Source organism: Octopus sinensis, linkage group LG1 (genome assembly GCF_006345805.1).
Source record: "Octopus sinensis linkage group LG1, ASM634580v1, whole genome shotgun sequence".
NCBI classification, from domain to species: Eukaryota; Metazoa; Mollusca; class Cephalopoda; order Octopoda; family Octopodidae; genus Octopus; species Octopus sinensis.
Window position 1 is genome coordinate 188652687 of NC_042997.1, and position 21870 is coordinate 188674556.

At 34.5% G+C, this 21870-nt stretch overlaps 1 protein-coding gene across 9 annotated transcripts in view; it reads right to left on the bottom strand.

Moving 5' to 3' along the window:
- Nucleotides 1–21870, bottom strand: part of LOC115219411 (zinc finger MIZ domain-containing protein 1) — a 453289-nt gene that overhangs the window by 258952 nt on the left and 172467 nt on the right. For all 9 annotated transcript variants that reach the window (XM_029789607.2, XM_029789592.2, XM_036507756.1 and 6 more), the window contains exon 4: nt 17602–17773. In XM_029789607.2, the coding sequence (XP_029645467.1) occupies nt 17602–17664 (63 nt within the window). In that variant the 5' untranslated portion in view covers nt 17665–17773. The remainder of the gene's footprint in view (nt 1–17601; nt 17774–21870) is intronic.

Consider the following 21870-nt stretch of genomic DNA (forward strand, 5'->3'; position numbering starts at 1 on the left):
TAATAATGTTATCAATAATCGCCAACATCATTACTTCCATTTAATCTGCTGTCCAGACTCATCAATTCCATTACTGTAAGGATTGTCCTGTCTTGAGGAAGCAGTAACATTTTCACACATTTCATGAACATACTTCAAAGAGAATCACCCTTTCACTACTTTAATAACATATTTGGAATCTCAAATGATACTGTATATTCCAAATTTGCTCTGCTACATACATAGAATCCACTCTCCTTTCTGGTTATCAGTAATGGCTTCCAGTCTTCATTATTTTCTATACCTGCTGTCAGTGTCTCTTGCAGTTCTCCAAACACCCCTGATCACCATCAGCTATCTACTTCCTGAATGAAAATAGTTATCCCACCACATCTCTTGCACTTCATATTAGCAAATTCTTCAACCTATGTTTGGTATAAGAACCTATTAGATAAGTTGTATGCCTATGGTCTGTATCACCTTAGGATTAGAAGCTTCTTGTCAGATCACTTCATTGAAATGTACTGATAAGAATTGTCTCCAATCAACACTACCTTAATTCAAGTGCACCCCAAGGTTCAGTAATATCTCCACATTCTTCTTGTACATTAATGACTCACTTCCTCAAACAACTGACATGTCTATACAGATTACAGCAGCCTTCACTCCTCTTTAAACTTTTACACAGGTATCAATCATGCATGACTTAAACACCTCATTCTCCTACAAGGATATAATAAGTCTTTTTTCAACAATACAAAGGTACAAATGCTACACATATCAAAGAAAAAGATTTCGCCTCACCCTAGTGTCATCTTGAGGCATGGGCACACTGCGCAATGGCCTGGGGTCTCACAGATCTAAGGGCCCAATTCTGAGCTATGTATGCTTTATCATGCTGTCAATAAATAAATACTATAGAGCCCAATGTACTGATATGTTTGGGGGCCTATAATGCTGCTCATAGAGCCCTGCCCTAATCATGAAGAACACATAAAAATTCCAACATAAAAACAACTGCTACTTATCACACTTTCTCTATGACTTATTCTGTTGTGTCTGGGGAGAGTCATTTTCTTTTTGTGCCTTATAATGTAACATACACACCGGTAAAATTTCCACTTTTTTCTTATTTTTATTTTCCTAAAATTTTCATTGCGTCTTGCAACCTTTTCAATAGTATTGAGTGTGTTACATTATAAGGCACAAAAAGAAAATGACTCTCCCCAAACACAACAGAATATGCTTCAACACACAAACTCACATAAAGAATCTTGCAAACCAAATCCAAAAATGAAATCTATGACTTATGTTATATAACTTTACAAATTTGCATCAGGAAAGACTAGAATCTTCTTTAGGGTGAAGAAATGCTCTTATCCCGGTTAATTGTTGTCCCTTTACAATGCTTAAGTAAAAACATTGTTAGCACTGGAACAATGTTTTTGTTGCTCACACAGATGCCCTACATCACATCCAAAAAGAAAACTGTTTGAATGATTTACTTGATACAAGCCTTTCTATTGGGGTATTCCATTAGACCTATTTTTGTATTGAGTCAAAGATATTTTTATCAAGAGTTTAGCCTTTAGTCTACAGTCCAGTGAGATACAATTACAATAGCTTTTTAGGTTTTCACCTCCTTTCAGAATGACATGTTAGATTACTAAGTACTAAAGTATGACATTAGGAGAAAATGATGGATAAATCTCTATATATTTAAGCTCAATGAACTACAAACAGAAATCAATACTCTCTACATCTTCCTTAGACTGCTTCCATATCTGTACTATTTTTAGTAAACTGATGAAATTCTGCATTTGACATTTTATATTTGGTTTGCAACATTCTTGATGTTAACTTGTGAGTTGAAACAGATTTTGTTGTATCTTGGAAGGGTCATTATGCCAGGAATAAACACACACATAGTTTTATTTCACTTCTTTTGTTATTATCATGTGACTTAATGGTTAGGGTGTTGGGAGTCCTGATCATAGGACTGCAGTTTTAATTCCTGGATTGAGTAACATTTTGTGTTCTTAAGCAAAGCATTTAATTTTACTTCATGTTGCTCCTGTCCACTCAGCTGACAAAAACGGGTAGTCTTGGGACAGAATTAACACGCACCATTGTATCAGAACTGTAAATTTGCTAATGATAATGTTTAATAGTTAAATGCACTATTGGTATAAGGCTATCATGCAAGAATTCTATATGTGCTATCCTGAACACAAACCTGGGTTGAGTTCCAGATGCTGCATATTCATTAGGCATAGGTATAGCTGTATGGTTTAAAAGTGTGCATCACAATTTCGTGGTTTAGGGTTCAATCCCACTGCTTTCCACCTTAGGCAAGTTTCTTCTACTATAGCCTCAAGCTAATGCTTTGTGGGTCGTTTTGATAGATTAAAACTGTATGGAAGATTATCAAATGCATGCATGTGCACACACACACATGCACTTTGTTTATACCCCCATCACTACTTGACAAAAGAAATAGGTTTGTCTACATCCCTACAATTTAGAAATTTGGCAACAAGAGACTGATAGAATAAATCCTAGATTTTAAAAAAGTACTGAGCTAAAATATTAGGAGAGTAGATAATAAAATAATAATTCCAGTGGCCTTCAAATTAAACAGAATAAAAAATATGTTTAACCTTTTATCATTCAGATTCTTTTGTCAAATATAATGCTTATTTATTTATATTGTTTTGAATTAATCATGCATTATCTCACAGCTTTCAGAGTTCAATGATGTAGATGTTTATATTTAGAATAACATTGTAGGGCAGGTGTGAGAGGTTGGATCTGACCAATTTGAACACAAAACAGATAAAATATCTAGGTTGGATATGGCTAGTTTAAATGCTAAAAGGTTAAGTCTGCTCAAAATGATGATCTGACCTTTAGCAATGATAGCAAAAAGAAAACCAAGGAATGAATTCATACACTGCTATCAAGAATAATGAAAAGGATTGCACAGTAAAAACTAAACTATTTTAATACTGAATATGTTTTAAACACATCGATGTATTTTTGAATATTGATATATATCTAATTAACTAGAAGCTAAGACATTAAAAATTCCAAAGGGGAGAATCTCTAACGGGTGTAGGCATAACTGCGTGACATGGAAATTTGCTTTGTACCATATGGTTCTGGGCTCAATCCCATTGTTTACTCTGACTACTTAGAGAATGTTTTCTATCATAGCTTTGGTTCAGCTGACATATTGTGAATGGAATTTAGGATTTTGGTTAATGGAAACCATGCAACAAGCTCGTTGTGTGTGGGGGGATGTTTCTTCCAGTGAACTAAATACTTTAGGTATTTAGTTTGGTACTCATTCTTATTTCTTTACTGCCCACAAGGGGCTACACACAGAGGGGACAAACAAGGACAGACAAATGGATTAAGTCGATTATATTGACCCCAGTGCGTAACTGGTACTTATTTAATCGACCCTGAAAGGATGAAAGGCAAAGTCGACCTTGGTGGAATTTGAACTCGGAACATAGCGACAGATGAAAAACTGCTAAGCATTTCGCCCAGTGTGCTAACGTTTATGCCAGCTTTTCTGCCTCATTTGATAGAATGAGTTTGGTACTCATTCTATCAAACCCTATTGAATGGTAATGTGTTGAGCTATGTCCCTTTTAAAGAATAATCTTCCCTAGTGAACAAAATACCACAATGCATTTAAAGATATTGACAAAATGAGTATCGGAATAATGTGTAGGGTCACTAATCTAAACCTTTGAAGCAGGAAGGAGCCCTAGACTGAAACCAGTAATGGAAAAAGTAAAACTATTTTGCCTTAGAAATGATACTGGATGAAACAATGAAGGAACTGTCACTTCACAAACACACACACACACATCTATACATACATGTGTGTTTGAAAGAGGAGGGGAAGAGAGGAGAAAAGAAATCTAACTTGTCTCATATAAGTATAATATACAAAAATCAGAGTTTCTCATCTATCTGCTGTGTACATAATATTGGATTCATAAGTTTAAAAACAAAATATACCCTGCTATGACAGATATGTTATTGTATCCGTGAGTAAAGGCAAATGTTTTTTCATCAGCTATCTCTACACCACAGATCTGCTTGACCAAAGTTGATTGTGTCCTCACAACACCAATAGCCATACAGTTGACAATTACTACTGTATGTAGATAGGGATGAGGGGTGAAACAAATACAGTTAATCAGATGTATAAACTTCTGTTAGTACACTCAAAGTCAACATAAAAATAATAATAAACTAAGAAATATGAAAAAAAATTTATTAGAAGTATAAATCTGTAAACAACAGATAAACTAACTTTGATACTACTTATAAAAAGTACAGAGAACTTACTGTAGTATGTAGGTTAGCTATAAAGAATATTTGTGTTATCTAAGAGCCATGTATAAGCAAAAGTTTAGGTATAAATAAACAAATATTCATTAAATGACATAGTAATAGTTTGTGGTAGTTGTTTAAAGAGAAACTAGCCTGTGTTCGTATTCAGCCAGAATAGAAATCAAATTCCTCTCTCTCTCACTCTCTTTCTCTCTCTCTCTCTCACTCACTCACTCACTCACTCACTCACTCACTGAGGCATTTATGTGTACAAAGTCGGCAAACTGGCAAAGTTGTTAAGATAGAATAGCTTGTGGTAATTCGTTCCAGAGCTTTCTGCATTTCAAATCCTGCAGAAGTCAACTCCTGCTTTTCATCCTTTCAAAGACAAGACAGGACCAGTATGGAGTGGTGGTCGGCAGAATCATTTGAGCATTACCTCATGGCTGAATTGCTAGAAATATGCCCTGTGCTCCTTATTTTTGTTCTGAGTTCAAATTCCACTGTTACCACAAGCCCCCTCCTTACAGGAATGGAACCTTCAGGACCTGGCTAATGGTTATAGGCCTCCTGTGTCAGATATATGTGTACAAACAAGAAAACTGAAAAAAGGAAGCACTCAATACACTCTGTAGAGTTTATAAGTGTACTTAAACATAATGATTTGCTATTGCGTTACTATACTTGTCTATACTGCAGTGCCCTTTATTTGTCGAGACAATATCACTTCCATCATCAAACAGCTACACAGCCCTCACCACGACAGCCACCTTGTTGAAATTAATCCACTTGTTTACGCAAGAGAACTTGCCTTTCCACAGAGTTGATGTACTGGGCATCAATTATACCATCTGGCTCTATCCAGAGGAACAAGGACAAGGGAGTTCCTACTAAGAACTTCAAGGGTCATTACAATCAAGGACTACATTCTTTTAGATCTAGAGTCAGAGAAAAATCCAACTTTCCTATCCTGATTCATATGGAAACTCAAAGACCAAAGATACTATTACTCTACTATAACTTGGAATATTGTTGATGTAGGCATAGGAGTGGCTGTGTGGTAAGTAGCTTGCTTATGAACCACATGGTTTTGGGTTCAGTCCCACTGCATGGCACCTCGGGCAAGTGTCTTCTACTATAGCCTCGGGCCGACCAAAGTCTTGTGAGTGGATTTGGTAGACAGAAACTGAAAGAAGCCTGTCATATATATGTGTATATATGTGTGTATATATATATGTGTGTGTGTGTATGTATGTATATGTTTGTGTGTCTGTGTTTGCCCCACCCCCCTCAACATCGCTTGACAACCGATTCTGGTGTGTTTACGTCCCTGTAACTTAGCGGTTTGGCAAAGAGACCGATAGAATAAGTACTAGGCTTACAAAGAATAAGTCCTGGGGTCGATTTGCTCGACTAAAGGCAGTGTTCTTGCATAGCCACAGTCAAATGACTGAAACAAGTAAAAGAGTAAAGAGTAAAAGAGTAGAGCCACCCAATATTTCAAAGGATCACTTAAACTATAAATTTTGCCAATCTGAAAAGTTTCAGGTACTCAAACATCCCACAATATCTCTCAAAGAAAATCTGAGGTTGTTATTTCCAGATGAAGCCAAGTGACACAAATTCAAAAAATTCTAATTACAAGCTACATGGAACAGCCCCACTTGTTAATGAATATACATTTTGGTCTGAAAGCCTCCTTTTAACAATTTAGTAGTCTGCATTGAAGATCTGCAACATTTTTCTTAAGATCTGCATTAACGAATAGGAACCAATCTCATTAACAACTGTGACTGGTGGCTACATCTGCCTTCATGAAACACATCTGAATGATCAGACATATTTTACATGTGAAACCTTAAGTAATGCTGTAATGAATTACTGATTCTCTCTCTCTCTCTTTATATACATGCATAGGGTTAGGCAGACTTAAGATGAAAAAGTCTGATAAAGAAACAATTTTGTTATTCAAGAGAAATATATGTAAATGTCTTCTTTTCTATACCAAGCTTCTTTCTAGTACAGCAGAAGTTAGAGAGATATCTCTTGTATTCATAACCAAACAACCAACCTTTAGGCCTTTTCATCCTGTTATTACTAAGAACAAGATATGATATCATACATATGGGAAAAAAAAAGTTGTCAGGCAGCATTTTCATTCTAACTAGGTTTCTTTTTTCTTTTCTTTTTCAAAAATTTGTAATGTTTTATAACAAGATAATGCCACAGTTTACGTACATGTTTCTTTAAACCAATTGGGTCACTAGTGCAATTTTTGTAGGTGTATATTGTAACATACAGTAATTTAGCATATTTCGTGATGGGTGTAAAGGAAAACAGAATATTAACTCCACATGCCAAATAATATTGAGGAAAAGAAACTCTAAAATTCTTATGAGACTTATAGAAATTGTCATAAGAAAATATAGATTCTTAAGTCTTTATCTTTCAACTAAGAGTAATCACAAGAAATAATTATAGCTAACTTGATAATTTGAAAAAAGATTTTCAAAGTAACTTTGTTCCAGTGTTCAGTAATTTATTTTCTTTTTCTTAGAAACATTTTGACTACCTATACATAAATGCAAGTGGAGTACATTTAAGAAGAAAATGATGATTTTTGCACCTTATGTACATACATATCTCAGGTTTCCTTTCTCACACACACACACACAAGAAAGCCAGGTGTTATTTTCAGTTAGCTGCACAACCTACAGTTGAGAGACACAAACGGAAGAAAATTCTGATTGTGAGCTGCATAGACAAGCCTCACTTATTAATGAAATTACATTTTAGCTGGGTAGAATCTCTTATAACGTAGTAGTTGGGACTTAGAATCAAATAAATGAAGGAAATGTGGATTCCATAAAGTATAGAACAAGAAACCTTCCCATGAGAACAGTAACTCTAAATAAAACCTGATACATGATAGAAGGTAATCTTTAGTCCTGAAATCAATAAATTATCTAATGCCAATAGCAAAATAAAATGTGCCCAAACCTTACTGCAAAATGCATAGCGATAGGAATGGGATCACAATAGGTAAGATACCGTAAGACCTGTCCAGCTCAGGCTTGCATTGAAAAATAGACATAAAATGATAATGGCAATGATGATATCAATTGGAGGTGGTGGTGGGAGGGGATGTTTCTCAATACTGAGTTTACACTTGGGAAGTTCCAGTTGCTTGCCCTTGCATGCAAATCTCCCTTCACACCACTAATGTTGTTCAAGGGAAACGCAAGAGCCCTGTACAGCTTGGTACAAGTTCTGTTGTAGGTAGTGACATCAGAATAGAAAGATCTGGAACAGAAACTGCAAGGCAGCCCATGCAACAGTCTAATGATTCTGTCAATTCACTGCCCTGGACTAACATGTGTGTTGAGACCCCTTTCGGTCATGACTGATCATGGGATTGTACCTAGAAATTTACCCTCTCAGGCACAAGTCTGGGCAAGGTTGTTTATGGAAGACCAGCAGTCGCCCATGCATACCGGCCTCCCCTCTCCACATCACCAGTTTTATCCAAAGGAAAGGCAAAGGCCAATGCAGCTTGGCACCTGTGATGCCGCAACTCATTTCTACAGCTGAGTGAACTGGAGCAACGTGAAATAAAGAGTCTTGCTCAAGAACACAACACGCAGCCTGGTCTGGGATTCGAACTCACAACCTCACGACCATAAGCTCGATGCTCTAACCACTGAGCCATGCGCCTTCACAACATGTGTGCATGCATATATATATATATATATATATATATATATATATGGCATATATACCAACATATAAGCATATATACAACATGTGTGTATGCATATGGCATATATACCAACATATAAGCATATATTCAACATGTGTGTATGCATATATATATATATATATATATATATATATATATATATATATGGCATATATACCAACATATAAGCCAATTCCCAAATTTTCCTAGATTACGTTTTGGGTCATAGTCAACATACAAGACCCTTCTTCTCTACAAAATAAATAAATAAGTTTACAGTTGTGTTTTCATTGAATGTCACCAAAAAATGGTTAGGAGATATAGTGAATTAATTACTGCAATATACAATACATTGTCTGTCACTATCATCATCATTTAATGTCTGTCTTCCATGCTGGCAAGACAGAGGACTGTGCCAAGCTCTAATGTCAGCTTTAGCTTGGTTTCTATGGCTGAATGCTCTTGTTTGTTTGTTTGTGCGTGCGTAGGAGTGGCTGTGTGGTAAGTAGCTTGCTTATGAACCACATGGTTCCGGGTTCAGTCCCAATGCGTGGCACCTTGGGCAAGTGTCATCTACAATAGCCTCGGGCCGACCAAAGCCTTGTGAGTGGATTTGGTAGATGGAAACTGAAAGAAGCCCGTCATATATATGTATATATGTGTGTGTATTTGTTTATGTGTCTGTGTTTGTCTCCCCAACATCGCTTGACAACCGATGCTGGTGTGTTTATGTCCCTGTAACTTAGTGGTTTGGCAAAAGACACCGATAGAATAATTACTAGGCTTACAAAGAATAAGTCCTGGGGTCGATTTGCTCGACTAAGGGCGGTGCTCCAGCATGGTCACAGTCAAATGACTGACACAAGTAAAAGAGTAAAAGAGTAAGTGTGTGTTGTGTGCACGGGCGTGCGCATGCATGCATAAGCACATATGTGTAAATATGTATTCGTTCTTTAAAATAAAGTTGGATATATTTTTAATAGGGGAGGATTTGAAGAAAACTTGAACAATAACACAGTAGAATAATTTAGAAACATTTGTACTTTCCATGAATCTTTATCTTAAGTGTTTATATTGAAAAGACAAGCCGTAACACGTTGCAATTAAAGTCAAATTAAATAAATCATCAAATGACAACTTTTAATGCCATTCAGACATGAAGCATTAGAAAGTTTGAATAGGAACACAATCATAATGACTTGATTCAGTGCTACTGAAGATAGAAGCCTTGTTTTGGAAAATTTTATCAACCTGGAGTTCAAAATATACTGCTGCTGCTACGACTACTATGACTACTACTACTACTACTGCTACTGCTACTGCTGCTATTACTATTACTACTGCTGCTGCAGCTACTAATACCACCACCACTACTACTAATAATAATAATAATAATGATAATAATAATAATAATAATAATAATAATAATATAATAATATACTACTACTTGTCATTGGTTACTATTTATTTATTTATTTTATTTATTTCTATTCAGAAATAAATATGCCAACTGAGTACTAATCGCTTAACAGTTTAAAACTACTATTTTTACTGAATGAATAACCCCACCAACACTTCCAAGAGGATTTATGATAATGACAGACTGAATATCTTGATCTGTCAAGGAAGAAAAAAAATGAGGGAAGAAACAAAACTACAGCTTATAAGAAAAGTACAAGGAACACAATGAGAACAATGTAGCCACAAAATAGGCTACAAAATAAAATGAAAAGATGAAAGGACAAAATGAAAACTTTGGGGCTTAATTGAGGAAAAAACGAAAATAAAATTTAGTAAATATTAAACAATAAACTACATACAGACAGACATGGATGAATGAATAGACACACAGGATAGGCAAATGAGAGATTTTGAATCAATTTTGCTGGCTTTAGTGAAGGTATTAAATAAATATGAGTGAGGAAGAAGCAAATTAGTGTAAAGAGGTGAGAAAAATATAAGTTATTTTCCTTCATTGAAGATGTTATGACAACCCTTGCACACAGAAATAAATTTTTACTATTTCAGCTGTAGATTAAATGTAAAAGTGTAAAAACAATGAAAAAGAAGATGACAAAGAAATATGAAAATTATTTATCAACATTTATGATATGTAAGTCTCACTGGCCATTAATCCTATTTCTCCTCTAAAAATATAGCTGGAGTTGGTAGAAATAGACTAATTGCCTTACATCATTGAATGTCATTGCACTACATTCTGAGTTCAAATCTTGCTGAGAGTGACAACTTTCATTCCTATGGAGAAAGGACCGATAAAATAAGTAGCAGTCATACACTTAAGATTGATTTTAAAAATTTGCTTTGCAAACTACACATGGTTTGAGTGTTTGGACCACTGTGCAACACTCTGGACAGCTGTATTCTTCCACAGCTGCAAGTGGACAAAGGCTTGTTAATGAACTCTGAAACTGCATAGCAGCCTATCAGAGAGATCATTCTTGTTTTGGATATAGACTTAACTCTTTAATATTCAGATTACCCAGCCAACTGTAATGCTTATTTATTTATATTATTTTGAATTTATAATGCTTGTCTCATAGCTTTGAAATTTTGGTGATATCTCTATTTATTTTTAGAATGATAGTGTAGGGTCAGTGTGAGAAACCAGATCTGGTCAGTTTGATACAAACAGGTACAATATTTGGACTAGATATGCTCAGTTTAAATGCTAATGGGTTAAGCGATTGCCTAGTTTAACATCACCACCAGGCCTTTGGGTGTCTATTACAAAGTCTACTTGCAAACAGCTGAGCTTTATTCCAGTCTAAGGATAATTTGCTTCAACCAGTCTCAGAGGTCTTGTAAAGAGTCATGGGCAATGCTCTTTCTTCCTCTGACTAAACCATGACAAAAAAGAAAACCTGTTTGAAATTAAACAAGGTAAGATTGTAGAAGGAAAAAACTTTGAAAATTCTTATTTACATCTATTCAAGCATTTTAATATTTGACAAAGAATGCGACTAAAATATTTTTTTATATATGATGTTCTCATAAACATCACAGAAAATAAGCTTTCAATAAAATGCAAGCAAAGATTTCAAAAATATATATTTAAAAAGCAACCACAAAAATACAAATATAAATGAATCTGTATTTAAAAAAACAAGTTTGATGAAGTTATTCTAGCAAATGTAATTTTACTATGATATACAATATATGGGTAAAGAAATTCTTTTTTATTTTTATTTTATTTTATTTTTTTTCAAATCTATTCAGTGCAAAAAAATCAAGTAGGTAGATTGCAAAATTAGACTAATGTCTGAAAACCAGTGGTCAAATATTAAACCAGTTAACTTAGTTTGTTGACTGCATCTAACAAGCCAGATATCAAATTATTAATAATCTGAACACTTTCTGAGTTATCTACAAAATCCGCAATAACTAGTTTCCATACTTCTTTCTTTCTTTCTTTCATTCCTTGAGTGGCTCTGCTTTCAATGATTACCATAATATTGCAGCCTACTAAAATATATGCATATACAAAATATATGCTTCAATCATGAATTTTCATAACTTTTTTCTATTTGTAAAAACCTCTGCCAACTGATCAAAGCAGGTTTAAGAAAACTATGCTTTGTAGATGAGGACAACAAAACAAAAACACACACACAAAAAAATATGAAATATGTTCATAGCTGTTAACTTGCTTGCTAACAAAGAACATATTCTCCCCTAAGCATGAAAATTCAATTTCGTGTTAAATTAATTGTTAGTTTCTTCAAATTATCTCCCCTTTTCTTTGTGCCCATCATTCAGTACGTCACCATCTGTCTGAATTAATTTAATAGCAGCTGAATTTGAAGAAAACATAATCCCAGAGCTGCATTAACAAATAAATGCAAACAACAGCATAAGCAGATAACTGTCTTTGAAAGAGCAAGCTAATCTGCAAAATCTATTTATTCACTCAAGAACCATATTGGGTGCAAGGATGAAAAACACTTTCTTCACTTAAAAGGAAAGAGGATAGACAGATAGATAGATAGATAGATAGAGAGAGAGAGAGAGAGAGAGAGAGAGAGAGAGAGAGAGATCGCCCACAAAATTCCTGCTTTTCTCACCCTTAAAAAGTAAATATTCCACACCACTCTAAATCCATTCATGATGTGTCCATAGATTTTTGCTCTCCTAATGTTGGTGCTATTATCAATATTTCAGCTGAAATTGCCATACAGCATTTATCCATTAGCATTTTATCATTCTTTTATTTTGTCTTACATCTTTTACAATACTTGGTACAACTTCCCTAGGACTTCAGTAGACTGAAAGTTTATGCCAGCTTTGTTTTCAATATCAAACAAGTATCAATCGCTTTTAATAACTCTGGCTAGGGTTTTTTTTATGTCCATTGGCTTCTCTTAGTCTTCTTTACAGGTGATAATCTTGGCAAAATAATCTTGTTATCAAAAATATAACAATTTTATACAAACACTAGATGGAAAGGCTGAAGGGCTGAAGTTGAAAGTTACATGTTAAGTTAATGTGGATTCTTTGTCATGAAAACAAGTTTGAGCTAGACAACAACAGCACCACCGCTAACACCTCAATTCTGCATGTTTCGCACACTGGCATGACTTAAAGGGTTTGCCATGCTCCATCCCATCTTACATGTAACGTGTGCACACACGCATACACACACACACACAAAGCAACAGAGAAAATAAATCAGCTTTGGTGTTATGGGACTTGGTGTATTTTGTTGTGCTCCTGAGACACAAGAGAGATTGTCCAAGAGAGGAGGATTACAGACTCCTCTTTATCCTGTATCAATACTAATGCAAAATTAGTGCCCTCTTAAGCTGGTTCTTACTTGGAGTGGCTGCTCTCCGAGACAGGCTACTCTCTGAGACAGGCTGCTCTCCGAGACAGGCTACGTTCTGAGACAGGCTGCCTGCACTGCAATATACAATGTCTGTCTCCACCACTTTTTGGCATAATTTTTCAGTCAGTTGCCCTTATTTGGAATCTCTACTACTCTAGGTGGACTATGGTCTGTTCAAGAGTTCTCAAAAGCAGAGCATAAGGTTGTTAAACTATGTAAGTAGACGGAGAGATAGTACAGTGGTACTTTTTGAGTTAAGCATGAAGCTATCTCCATGATATATGTTGGGATGGGTAGTTAACAGGACAATTTACTGCTCTAGAAAAAAAGAAGAGTGTCATACAAAGGAAACTTACTGTCCCAAACAGTGGCTAGGTGGGTATTATATAGCTGTCAGGCTATAGAAGTAAAATTAGTTCTTCATTTTTACCCAAGGATACGAAGATCACTAGCAGCAGCTAGACAAAGTGTTAAATACAGCTAAGTATATACAGGGAGGGTTTGTTTGTTTGTTCCTTCTCGAGCCATGCCTGGCTCATAAGGGCCGGTTTTCCGGTTTCTTGGCGTATAGGTTCCCCACCTGGACGGGACGCCGGTCCATCACAGGTGAGCTGCAAGATGCAGAAGGAAAGAGTGAGAGAAAGTTGTGGTGAAAGAGTCAGCAGAAGTTCGCCATTACCTTCTGCCGGAGCAGCATGGGGCTTAGGTGTTTTCGCTCATAAACACACACATCACCCGGTCTGAGATTCGAACCCGCGATCCCTCGACCGCGAGTCCGCTGCTCTAACCACTAGGCCATGTGCATCCACACAGGGAGGGTGCTAGGCAGCAGTGGTCTGAAGTTGACTTCATGATTTGGTGAGCTTTCTTACCATGGTCATCCAACTTCATAAGGGCATCTTTACAATGGCTGGAAGGTCATATACAATGACACAGTTAGGTGTTTGTCTACTGAGGAACTAAAAGTAGAAGTCTATGACCACTGGGTTCAAAAGTTCTATTATAGAGGCAGTTAGGAGTGATGTTATAGAGATAGACTAAAAATGAGACTGTCTCAATGGTGCTATATAGTTTAGCTACCAAGGAAGTATATGCTGATAAGCATTATAGAAATTGGTGGTGAGAATAAGTATACTGCCAAGGAAAGAAAGAAAGCCTTGGGTCCTGTAACATATGAACTAAAAATATTTGTCAATGCCATGGACATGGATAAACTTTCTACAAATATTTGAATTGTTAAAAAAGAAAGCACATGTTCATCAGTCTTGTAACAGATGAATTAAAATTATTTGCTGATGTCACTGAACTTAATTTTTTTGTTTCCTTATTTTATACTTTGTCACTATCTTTAATCCTAATATTCTAACACACTTTGGGGGGTTCATAGTAGAATTAAGCACTTTTACCACCTTACTAAGCCAGAGAGGGACATACTCTTTATAATCAACTTCTGCCTGACTAGAAAGTATATTGTACATTTTGCTATGCAGAATACAACTGTGATACACACACACACACACACACACACAATCAAACACCAGTTGTTAAAATGTGGCAAAAAAAAATCATGAACTGATATGAAATTTGATGATAGTAGTTTTAACCAGTTTCTTAAAGAAATAGAACTTAAAAAATCAACTGATTCATTTCATGTCTTATTTCAACTTAAAAACTGCTAATTTCATCAGGATCTCTAAGAAAATTCCCTGCCATTTTGCAAAAGGAGTGCATAAATGGATAATTATCTTGCCACCTTATCTTTTTCCAGTTGTCACTTCCCTATTAATTTCATCGAATTCATTATGTTTATTTTTTTCGATTTCAACATTTTCCATCGTATTATATAACTCAACTGAGACTTTATTGTCACTAGATTTAATAGCAGATAACAGGTTTTGTTCAGATGCAGTGATGATACAAGTTAATTGATTATTGTAAACATCCAGAATCACTTTAGTTTTGTGGAAGAAAGGATGAGAAGAGATATAAACAATTGGCATGGCAAACATTGATTAGCTAGATACTAAAATTAAGCAGCATGAAATAGTTAGAAAAATTCATTTTAAGTGTCATGTTGTCAGTGTCAGCTGAACTACAAACCAGAGCGTGTTTATCAGGTTAGAGCAGTATTACACAATAAGAAAAATGTTAGCTAATGAAGGCAGCCTATAATAATAAAAAAAAACGGATTGTGAATGTGAGACAAGTGAGTTGTGGGGAGGAGACAGTTAGTTATGCATGAACAAGGATGTTTGTGAAGTGGGGGAGGGGTCAATAAATAATAAAAGAATTATGACATGTTATGATGTAAATCATTTGAATATCAACAAAGAAATGTGAGGTTCAGTATACTACAGAATGAATCAAAATCTAGCAAGCTAAAAAAACAAAGAAGAATGAGGCTGCAACAGACATTTCAGTAGGCCTTTCACTTTCGCAAGATCAACTTGGTGCAAGGGTTCCTCTTTTACTTTATACTTACTGGAGAAGCAAGTCAATTAACCTTTGACAATTACAAATGTTGTAGGGCATACAGTTTTGACAAAAGTTAATGTCTTTTGGCTCCTTGACAAGATAAGATTTTTGTCTCAATATTTTTCAATTATATAAACAAACATTAATAGTCCAATCAGAAATATATACTCTTACTTTTTTACTTGTTTCAGTCATTTAACTGTGGCCATGCTGGAGCACCACCTTTAGTCAAGCAAATCGACCCCAGGACTTATTCTTTGTAAGCCTAGTACTTATTCTATTGGTCTCTTTTGCCGAACCGCTAAGTTACGGGGATATAAACACCCAACCATCGGTTGTCAAGTGATGGGGGGGGGGGGACACAGACACACAAACATAAATCCTGATTATAGAACTATTTCATCATTAAAGAGACTATATTCATAAATATCCTCTCAGTTGACATCACCTGACCACCACCCCTAAAGACTTCAGCCATCTGTTAGCAAATTAAATAAAAACAAGATGGCTGAGGAGCAGTTTCAAAAATGAAAGAAGAAAAAAAGATTTTTTTTTTTTAATATGACTTGATTGAGTTTAACATATTGTAAAGACTACGCATATAAACAGATAGCAACTTCACCAGGTTATGTGGTTAGAAACAAACACAAAGAAAATAAACAAACAACATAGACTACTTTTGTTCTGCACAAAGAAAAGCAGTAAATATGACAGTCATATTGGCCATCGATATAATCATAATAAAATATCAATCTATTTGCTTTTTATAACTGGAGAATGCTAAAAGGGATTTTTAATTGCATCTCTTTAAGGATCAGTTAAACCAGCACATTTTTTTTTAATAACATCTCTTAACCAAAATCATAACAAAACTACTGTTTTATCTTCTCAGGAATAACCATCTACAAAACCAAACCTTTATTAAATCTTTTATTCATCATAGCACCATTTAAAAATCTATACCATTAGTCTGTGAATAGTACAAATTTATAACAAAGATTTTAGCCACATACTATCTGTATGGTATTTTTACAAAGCATTTCAAGATTTAGATCTTTTTTGTTTATGTTTGTTTTAAACCAGGAACAAAGGAAAATCAATATTTTTCTTAACAGCTAAATCATTGCTATTTTTAGACGTATGAAATGTATCTGTGAAAATCAAATCAATAAAGAATATAATCTTCTGTAGAAGATAAATATGTTGGATTAAGGGAGAAGGAAAAAAATAAGATTACCAAAAAGAAAAAAAAAAGATACAGAAAAGCTAAATCTAATGCATAACAAATATCTCTGGTCTAAATATTTAGAAATAATTTAGTGAGCTTGATCTTTAGAAGAGAATAAGACTGTCATATTAACATGAAAAACCAATGGATGTCTGTCATGTATCATTTCTTGATGGTTGACTTTCTTAGAACAGCACTATTCACTCAATACTGGTAAAAGTATTTTCATAAAGAATGATATTTCTTAGTCAATCAACTAAAAATTTATCTACAGAATTTGCTTTGACCTTGTCACACAGGTTATTTCCTAATCAAGCATTTTACCACAGTATTTTTCACATATCAAGTAATTTCCTCTTTACTCTCTTACTTGTTTCAGTGATTTGACTGTGGCCATGCTGGAGCACTGCCTTTTAGTCGAGCAAATCGACCTCGGGACTTATTCTTTGTAAGCCTAGTACTTATTCTATCGGTCTCTTTTTGCTGAACTGCTAAGTTATGGGGACGTAAACACATCAGCATCGGTTGTCAAGCGATGTTGGGGGGGGGACAAACACACACACACACACACACATATATATATGTGTGTGTGTGTGTGTGTTTGTCCCCCCCAACATATATATATATATATATATATATATATATATATATATATATATATATAAACATATGTACGACGGGCTTCTTTCAGTTTCCATCTACCAAATCCACTTACAAGGCTTTCGTTGGCCTGAGGCTATAGTAGAAGACACTTGTCCAAGGTGCCACGCAGTGGGACTGAACCTGGAACCATGCAGTTCATAAGCAAGCTACTTACCACACAGCCACTCCTACGCCTACAATGATAATTTCTCTCAGCTCTCTTTTAACTAGATTTCCCCAGAACTTTTTAAATGTTCTTATGTGCACATGTCCCCAACATACACTACATCTCTTCACTGTCATTTGCATACCTGATTACGGTAACTAAATCAAGTTCCTTACCTGCTTGATACATTGCAGTCTGTCATTGTTCTGAGCAATGTGCCTTTCCATCTCATTCATCATGGCTGGTCTCAGAGTATAGCTTAGTTAGCAGTCATGAAAAACCTGGGTTATACATTGGCATTCAATCCAATATTTACTAGAGAGGATGTTAGCCACTCTACAAGGGTAACTGAAAGAGAAATAAAACATAAAACTAAATAAATGATCATACAAAACAAAACAAAAAAAATGTAAATCATACTTTTAGTCACAATTTTAACTCTTTTACTTGTTTCATCATAAAACAGTATTCATGCTGCAGTACCAGCATCTATAGTTTTAGCCAATTATATTGACTCCTAGTACTTAGTCTGGTACATATACTATCAATAGCTATTTATCGAATGGTTAAGTTCATTTGAATTATGATTCTTGAAAGAGTTACTCTCTTTTACATACTTTTATATCATAAGCCATATTCACACACATACACACACTATATGATGGGCCTCTGCAGATTTTGTCTACTATATTTCACTCAACCCAAGACAATAACATAGGACGCTTGCTAAAGTACCATGTAGTAGGGCTGGACCCAGAACCAAATGGCTGTACAACAAATTTCTTAAATCACATAATCATGATTGCATTTATATATACTAAATGAAAACAAAAACATGCATGCATTAATCAAAGAATAAAACTGAATTATGTACATATACACACACACACGCACACAATACACACATATACATACTGTAAAAACCTATGTAATTTGCACACCTGTGTAATTTACACAGGTGATTTTCAGGATGAAATTTGTTAAAAAAATGTTTCTTCTCATGTAAAATTTGTACCCAAAAGTTTTCAGAATTGTCTATATGGCCAGGGAGAAAAAGATTTCAATTTAGTTGTATTTAGCATAATTTCACTTACTTATGATTTTATTTTATTAAATTTTCATTAAATAAACATAATATCTGTTTAACAGGTATTGCATTGAAAGCTTGCCCACAAGAGATTATGTCTGATCTTTAGCATACTTCTGTATGTCTTCTCAAATCACAATCACAGGAAAAGTTGTTAATAATTCTTATCAACAAAAACAAAGCTGATAAATATGCACAGGTGTGGCAAAATAAGTTTAATTACCAATAAACTTCAACTTCGATGACACTTTACTCAACCAATAGAGGAAGGTGACCGATCAAACTGATTATGTAAACAGAATTCTGATTGGTCGAAAATGTTTTCTTGTCTGATTTTCTGCCTATTCTTGCCAGAACCTTTGATATGGAGTATCAACGTGTTAATCCCTTTCACACTTATAAAATGTCAAGCAAACTTAAAAATTGTCATTACTGTTTTAGCCAGGAGACCAAACTGATAGTTTGGTAACCTACTAAAATAAACATTAAAAATCGAAAGGTGAAAATAAACAGCTTTGCAAGTTTAACTCTGTGTCTATTGAACAAGAGAGATGCAAAATTTAAGAAGCGATTTGTGAGAATATACACGTCTGTGAGGAGACATAAACAAGAATAGCAAAAATCTACTATTCCAAAAGAACTGGTAATACATACATTACAAGTGTTCTATGAAGAGAACATAAGATTGCTGCATAATTCAGCATTAATGTGAAACAACATTAAACATTGTATAAGGCAAGTGAAAGTTTCTGTAGGAACACTATGCCATATTCACTTAGTGAGTATACATGCGCAAGGATGAATTATGATGTCATTGTTGACGTTAGATGCAGTAAGAGCTGATAGTCGCAATATCGGCAGTGAGGAATTTTATTGTTGTAACGTGGAGAAAGCAAGCAAATAGCTTCCTGGTGCAAACGCAAGCTAGATTCCTAAGCGGAGAAAAACTGATCTATTTAGGAAAATTGCTGGGCTCCATTGCAATAAGTAGAAACTCCAAGCAATGTAAAATATGGCCCGGACCGTGATTACCAGCACAAATGTCAAACTTCAAAAGTAGTTAACCATTTAATGGTTTTAGTAAATTTATACAGAAAAGGTAAGCATTATACCGTCCAGCATAAATAAAAGTCAACTCCATTATATTTTTTCTGTAGAAACCTATTCTGACATTAAATGAGTCAACTTCCCGTAAGTCATTTTTCAACAAAATAATTTCTAAAATTATAAGGAACTGTAAGGAACTGAAAAGAACCAAAAAGCCTAGTCAGACATTGTCACAAAGGATTCTCCTTGAAAATTACATTAACAGTATGCAAGCCCATGGAACTTAATCACTTATATGCTAATCCAATGAGTGATCTCACTGAGCAAGTAACTGGAGCACTCAATGTGGAAACTGAAAAGAGAGCCATTTATATTTAAAAATCCTTAATCAGCAACAGTTCAGAAAAGAACTTTTGATATGAACAGGAAAACACACACACACAAACACACAACATGCCAATTCCATTTTATAGTTCACTCATCAGTTGTATAATGAAATATAGTCAGAGCACTATAAGCAGTCTTACAACTGTTTCTTTACTTCTCTCAGCCGTAATATAGATTAAAAATAATTTTATAGAGATTGTCGATATTTTCATAAACATCAAGGAGAAAGTGAAGAGGGTTAACTTTCTATAACTGTAAGTGGATGACAGACAAATCTCCCTGAGCTAGAATGTTAAAGTACTACACTTAAAAATTTCGCAAGAAATTCTTTTTATGTATTACCGTCCAACAATTAAGAAGACACAATGATTTGCATGTGTATTCATAATACATTCTGGCAGGTTCAAACACAAATATGTGAGTTGCTGGTGTATGTCACAGGAGATTAACTTCACTTTTCTATAATGACAATGTGTTCATAACAAAACAACTCATTTTTTTTTAACTTAGAAGACAAAATCACAAGAATATCTGCAACAGGATTGAACCCTTAAATCAAATACAAATAGTTCAACACCTTTATCTATTTGGCCATTTCATCGCTAAGCAGGATAGATACCAAGCCTAAAGCATCTGTTCCAAGAATACAAGCAAATGTCTAAAGTTGCCAGCTCATCTTAATCTAGCTACTCTCAATTGAATGTATCCCTAATGTAATTTTGGCAATGTTCAGAATGACACTGTGTGTACAATATATTGAACAGCAGAACACAAAACAGTAATTTATTTCTGATTTGCCAGAGAGATATAATTTTCCCAGCTATTTAGAAGCAATTGATCCAGCCATGTGAAAACATTCCATAAATTTAATGATTTCGTTCTTAAGTTCTTACAGCCTTTCATATATTAATAAATTTCGTAAATATTACTAATAGGGAAAAAGCATTCTCGAAAATTTATTTTCTCTAAATTGGATAGGTCGCAAGAATTCTATCATTTGTGCTTCTTCAGTAACTGGACATAACATAATGGCAATCAAACCATTTCAAATTTCTATTATCTATAATCTGCAGTTCTTCATTTGGCTATAACCATCAGAAGTAGGTAATACATAATATATATATATATATATATATAGAGAGAGAGAGAGAGAGAGAGAGATACACACACACACACACATACATCTATGTGTGAATGTATATTTTTTTTAATTCCTACAAGTTATTCAAGTTTTGGAACAATAACCTCAGCCTTTGATAAATTAATATTGTTCTCTATGTTCACCTTCTCGTACAAAAATTATTTAAGAAATTATAACAATAAAACACACATTTAAATTATCTGTATCACACACAGTAAGTCACATGTCTTGTTTTACAAATCAAATTAGGAACATCAGAACAAAAGAAGGCCTTGTCCTTTACAACCAGTATATATAACAAACCATTTACACTACAATGTGTTTAAACTATGCTTATTCTATGCTTATTTTATAACTACTATCACAGTAGCCATTTACAGGAAACTTTCCTTGTACATTATTCTAATCAACACCCTCCCTCACATAATGTTTCTCTAATCATATAGCCACTTTTACTATATAGATATACAAAAAGAAAAAGGCCATACCCAACCCAGATATCATCCTAAATCCCAGTCTGATTTCTCTAGTGTTTTGATCTGGTTTCTTTCAATTATTTTTCTTTCCTCACATGATTTACACAAGATAGAATTTAATAACATGAATTCAACTTTGCTTAGATGCCTCCCAAATCCAAATAGTAACATATACAGAATAATAGAATAACACAATAAAAAGCAATAAAAACAGAAAATTAAGTATAGATTTTGGCTCAAAGCCAAAAAGGACAAATAATAATTTTAGCAACAAGTTAGTAGTAGAAGATTCTGACAACATTTTACA